The sequence below is a fragment of the Octodon degus genome, unplaced genomic scaffold (genome assembly GCF_000260255.1).
Source record: "Octodon degus isolate 3935 unplaced genomic scaffold, OctDeg1.0 scaffold00019, whole genome shotgun sequence".
Taxonomy (NCBI): Eukaryota; Metazoa; Chordata; class Mammalia; order Rodentia; family Octodontidae; genus Octodon; species Octodon degus.
In genome coordinates this window covers 17,434,291-17,439,978 of record NW_004524595.1, presented here as the reverse complement: position 1 = coordinate 17,439,978, position 5,688 = coordinate 17,434,291, and the positions used below count along the sequence as shown (strand labels likewise).

Here is a 5,688-nt window from a genome sequence, read left to right as displayed (position 1 = left end):
AAGAGGCCTGCTGGAAAAATAATAGATGCTTGCTAAACTGGGTCAGAGAAGTGGGTCTGATTAAGTACACAGGTCCTGGGGGGTGTGCTGTTTTGCTGACAAGGTCTACCACTTCAGGGCTACAGCTGCAACTGCTAGAGACGACTTCAGACAAGCACAGCACTGCCACATGGCGCTCTCCCTTACCAGTCTGTCTTCTAAAATATGTTGCATACACATTTAAAGAATTTACATTTGAAGGAAGAACAAATAATCTACCCAATATCCACATGTCTTGGCTGAGCCCTGTGTTCAAAGACACTAACAAAATATTATTTGTTAAACGGAAAGTGGTGAATCATTGTATCTTTAGGGATATTATCTCCAAAGTGTTCAGAGATATATTTGCTGTTATTTTTAACCTGATGAAAGTATTAGTAATCCACCAAGGACTAATTGGCAAGGAAACTAACCTTATTTTTCCTATTTTGAAATTAAGGACAAATTAATAATTTTAATGTTCTTTTTAGAGCACTGAGATCCAGATCACTAAAGCAATTTCTCCAAACTCACACAGAAATATCTAGAGGAACCAAAAACCTATGCTTAGATCAGCCAAGAAGTCCCTTGCTCTGTTTGGATCTCTAATAGCCCATTTCATTCAAAGATAATAAAACTACAAAATAAGGTCTAAAAAAAATGCCTAAAATGCCTATTATTCCTTGAACTAACTAAAAAGAAAAACAAAAACTCTACTTTTTCTTTCTAGAATAATAGGTTCTCTAGCCCACACAGTAGTATAAAAATGACTTTGAGGGTCCAGAGATAAAGTCCAGTGGCTTAGTGTCTGCCTGGCAAGCACAAGGTCCTGAGTTCAATTCCTGGTACAAAAAAAGAGAATCATCTCGGGTTAGTGCTATTGTAACAAGATCTCTTTTTTTCATTAGCCCTATTATCACCTCTTTTACCTGTGGCTGTGGTTAGGGTTAGGGTTAGGGTTAGGGTTAGGTTTAGGTTAGTTTGAAATTAACTGATCTTCCTATAGGAAGATCCACTCAGGGGAAAGCCCATATCTAAGCATTTTTGTGTCCTTCCCAAATTTGGCATCCACCATAAAAAATTTCAAAAGCAAATTGTCAACCAAGGAAAGTTTGTATAAAAATGATTAGATAGATAAGTACCGTGCTTAAACCGATGCGGCTATGAGGGTAAATGGGACTTAAACTCCTGCTTCGACATCGACTTAGGGAACGCACCGAATTCCACTAAAAGAAAAAAAAAAAAAAAACAGAAAAAGTTAAGAGTGTCCAAAGGCCGAATGACTTGACACAACATACACATGTCACCTAACGCCAGGTCCCACTGGTGGGATTTCACTTTCCCATGGTTGATTATCAGCATGAGTTATACTCCTTTCAATTCCTAAAGCTGCCTAATATGGGGCAACAGCCTCTCAAATAGAATACCACTATAATGAACTTGTGGACATTTACATTCCTGAATATGTCTATGAATAATCTATTAGGAATCTAGCATGTGAGTGGCAAGAGGTAGAGAATGTAAGAGCCATGTGGGCAGGGATTCACATGGGTTTCATTCATTGGCAAATCCCCTGGCTCCTAAATACTTGGGGCACAAATAACTACTAAATAAATATCAAATCAAATGAATAAAATATAACTGCCCCCATCCATTCTTCAGTTAAATAAATGAGAAAATTATATATCAAATTGTGTATCTCACATATGCATTGGCCTTTTTGTGTACTGATAAAACCTCAATAAAGTTATTTTTAAAAAGAAAGAAATTTTATTCACTATAATGAGATTTTACAAGTAAAATCCCTCTTAAATGATTCCCCTCATTCAATGTTTTTCTTTTCCACAGTCTTCCTTTCAGGGTATTTTCCTTCCAGGGTATTTAAGCTCCAGCAGATGGTGATACGCTTGATGAGGTAGAAGAAGAAAGCTAAAAAGGCAATTCCTATCTGATGGACAGTGGAACTGTAGCTGTTACTTTTCTCTCCCTTCTACACTGCACTGCAGGTGAGGTTCACAGTAATCAGTGACTTTTGTGGAGCCAAAAAGCATACTTTATGAGATCATTCAATGTAGAGTGTTCTTTCAAAAGAACCCAATGTAAATGGGCTCAACTTTCATAAGACAAAACATTTTATTGAGATAGTATTCATTATAATGGACTTTTTAAACTAGAAAAATTCTTTTCTTAAATTCTTTAAAAAGAAACTATGAGGGTCGGCAAGATAGCTCAGTGGACTAAGCACCTGCTTAGGCAAGCACAGGGACCGGGGTTCAATCCCCAGCAACACATGGGGTGCCAGCCCCGCCCCTGGGTGCACTGAACCGGCCATAGAGAACCATCATGGTGGCATACACCTATACCCCAGCTCTGGGGAGGCTGAAAATAGGAGGATCACTACAAGTTGGATCTGCATAGTGAGATCCTATACCAAATACAATCAATCAATCAATCCACCGAAGAAATTACTCCTTTTTCCACTCTATGCTGCCATGTAGCACTGCCCCAAAGAGCATATGAGCCCAAACCACCCAGACAGTGGCTTGGCTTTGGACTACAGAGCTTACCTTCAGAATCTACTTTACCCTTTCTAGGGAAGACAAAAGTAAATACTATACTCAATTAACTATGCAGATTACCTAAGTACTTGGGCCACCAGTTCCAGCACACAATTCCCACAACACGCATCCATTTGCACACTGACATGCTTAAACCTCACGAAGACTGCTCGATTATGTGACATGTTCTACACCTTCTATAACCAGAGTATGTAAGAAGCAGCCTCCCAGAATCGATTGACTCCTCACTCCAGGCCAGCTCGCTCCCTTCTTCCCCATCCCTCCTCTTTCTCCATATCGTACAAAGGAGAGAAAAGCAGGGTACAGTCATTTTCTCAGAATAGAGAATTATCCATAAAAACTGGCAAATAGTTTCCTAAAAGTTAATTGATCATGTTTAAACACTCGGGATTACAGAAAGCCCCCAAGAGGATGTGTTCAGAGAGCTTTGCACTTACAGTATCATAATCTGTCTAAAATGGAGGACGTAACTACCATGAGGGCTAACAAACAGAGCAACAACAAAATGGCTGCCAGTTAATTGTGAGGAATCACGGAAGAACCAAGGGAAAGAAGCTATCCTTTCCAAAGCCACCTCCTCCTCCTCCTCCTTTGTATGATATCTTATCAAGCAAATCTTTATCAACTTCTTTTATGGTATTTTTGGGCTTATAAATGTTCTCGAACTTGTGAATCAAACACTGGGGATGAATTGTCACTATGCAAGGCCACCGTACAAAAGCCCCTCTCTTGGTGACAGCTTCTCCCTTCATGATGACACAGTCGTTCTCCATGAGAGCAGGCCACACGTGATAAAAGACCAAGGGAGCAGTGAAATCCGAGTCGTAGCTGCGGCGGTACCTGTGGTAAATGCACAAAAGAGCATCAAAAGAAGTTAAGCAATCAGGTAGCATAACTGGGGGGAAATCTCAGCGTACAATTTCATATTTTATGTTTAAATCTAGATAAACATGGATTCAGATTCTGTCATTAAAGTGATGGTGGCGGTTCTTAAAATAGGAACCAGTGGTAACTACGACCCAGCAGTGACTCACGGACACCAGTACATGTCAACTAATCTTATTTCTTGCCTTCTTGGGACCGTAACAGCTCTAATTCAGGGACATGCTACCAACATAGACTTCTGAAGTCCTTTAAGATTTCTTATAAGATTTTTCTTGCTGTCTCTGTGGGAAAACATGGAAGAACACAGGTGGGCTAAGTAGGGTAAGTCAGAGGATTAGAAGCACTTTTGATGATCATATCTGAAGAGAAATAATTTTAATGGATTTAATTTAAATAATTTAATGGATTGCTAAGAACCTGGTGAAGATCTGAGAGCTCTTTTAATCCTGTATGTCAAAACGCTTTATCAGTGATGTATATAAAACATTAAAAAATGCTCAAAGGTAAGGGTGTGAATAGGAAAAATAAATGTAAATATTAAAAAATAAAATAAAACAGGCTAGAAATAGTTGGATAGAATCAGGTCAGATACATTATAGTCTAAAAAGCATTTAACTGCACAAATAGAGGAAATATATAGCTTAGTCATGGGATAACTGAAGATAGAATGTTTCAGTTGTACTCAAAATGAGTCAACAATGTTGTAAGGCTTTAAAAAAGAAAGTAAAAACAACTGCAAACTAGCTGAACTGACAGAGAGGGGCTAAGAATTAAAAAAGCCTTAGTCCATCTCAATTGGTCACTTCAAGCTAGAGTGGACACTTTGGTTAAAAGGAACGATCAACAGAGCATGAAGCACAGTCCAACAAAAAAGATCTGTTTCTAAAACGTCCCTAACCCACTCCATTTGAAAAAAGCCAAAGCCATGCAGCCAAAGGAAAAGGAGTTCCTTAATGTATGAAATGGCTTCTCAACTCTGTCAAAAGCTGGCAGGGGACAAAGGATTCCATTTGCTCAGTGAAGTTCCAGAAATGTAGTGATCCCTTCCACAGATTTTGGTTCTAGGACCCCTCCAGGATAACAAAATCTATAAATGCTCAAGTCCCTTATTAAAATGACATTGTAATTTCATATAACCCACACAATCCTCCTATATACTGTAAATCATCTCTAGATTACCTATATCATCAAATGTAATGTAAACATCATGTAAACAGTTGTTACAGTGGATTGTTTAGAGAAAACAAGGACAAAAGTGTTTGCACATTCACTATTACAGAAACAAAGTTTTCCCTAAATATTTTCAATACCTAGTTGGCTAAATCTGCCCATGGGAAACCGATGCTACACAGGGTTGACTGTTGAATCACATCATCATTCCTAGGAATTCCAATTTCTACTACACAGCCAAAGGCACAAAAGCCAACATTTTCCCCACTAGTTGAAGCATGTATGCACTCAGGAGGTCCAACAGAGGTCTGTGAGATGCACAAATTCCACATTTCCAAGTAGTCCTCTCTACCCTCCCAAGGGGAAAGAAGCCAGGGAACAGAGGAAAGCACATGGCACATCCTGGGAAACAAGTGGTGGCTAAGGATGTTCCCACCCAGAGTTCCTTCCTCTAGAGTGTTCCCAGGGAACAGAGACACAACTTAATCAGTGAGGAATCCCTGCGCTTGGGTTTCTGCGCCTCTTACTTGCAATCATTAAAAATTTCTCCATCAGCCCCAAAGGCGATATCAAGGGGAGGTTCCAAAGACTGCATTGCAAAAGCAATACAGCACATCTCCTGGATGAAGTCACTGAGGAGGCAGAAGTCGACTTCAGGAGGGAACGAGATCTTGGGGTTGACATTCATGGCACGGATCACATCCTGCAAAAATCAAAGATGGCATTAACTAGTTGCTTGTTAATGAACTTGTGACAAGAAACCTGACAAGCTGGAACTCTAATATCATTTGATTGATGGGAAACAGAAAAAGTATGTGGAATGAAAATAAGATAGTGCAGTGCTGGGGAGATAGCTCAGCAGTCTAAATACCTGCCTGGCAAGTGCAAGGACCCAGGTTAAATCCCCAGTACTGCATGCCACGCTGGTCACCGAAACCAGGCATGGTGGTGCACACCTATAATCCCAGAGCTGGGGAGGCTGAGATAGGAGGATCACTACAAGTCTGAGCTGAATAGTGAGACAGACAGACAGACA

The 5,688-nt window shown here is 39.9% G+C and overlaps 1 protein-coding gene across 5 annotated transcripts in view; it reads right to left on the bottom strand.

The window, feature by feature from the left end:
* The window catches only part of Spata18 (spermatogenesis associated 18), a 42,893-nt gene that overhangs the window by 3,423 nt on the left and 33,782 nt on the right, over positions 1-5,688 (bottom strand). For all 5 annotated transcript variants that reach the window (XM_023710862.1, XM_023710863.1, XM_023710865.1 and 2 more), the window contains 3 exons: positions 5,180-5,355; positions 3,314-3,437; positions 1,161-1,244 (listed from right to left, as the gene is read on the bottom strand). In XM_023710862.1, coding sequence (XP_023566630.1) covers positions 1,161-1,244; positions 3,314-3,437; positions 5,180-5,355 — 384 coding nt within the window. The remainder of the gene's footprint in view (positions 1-1,160; positions 1,245-3,313; positions 3,438-5,179; positions 5,356-5,688) is intronic.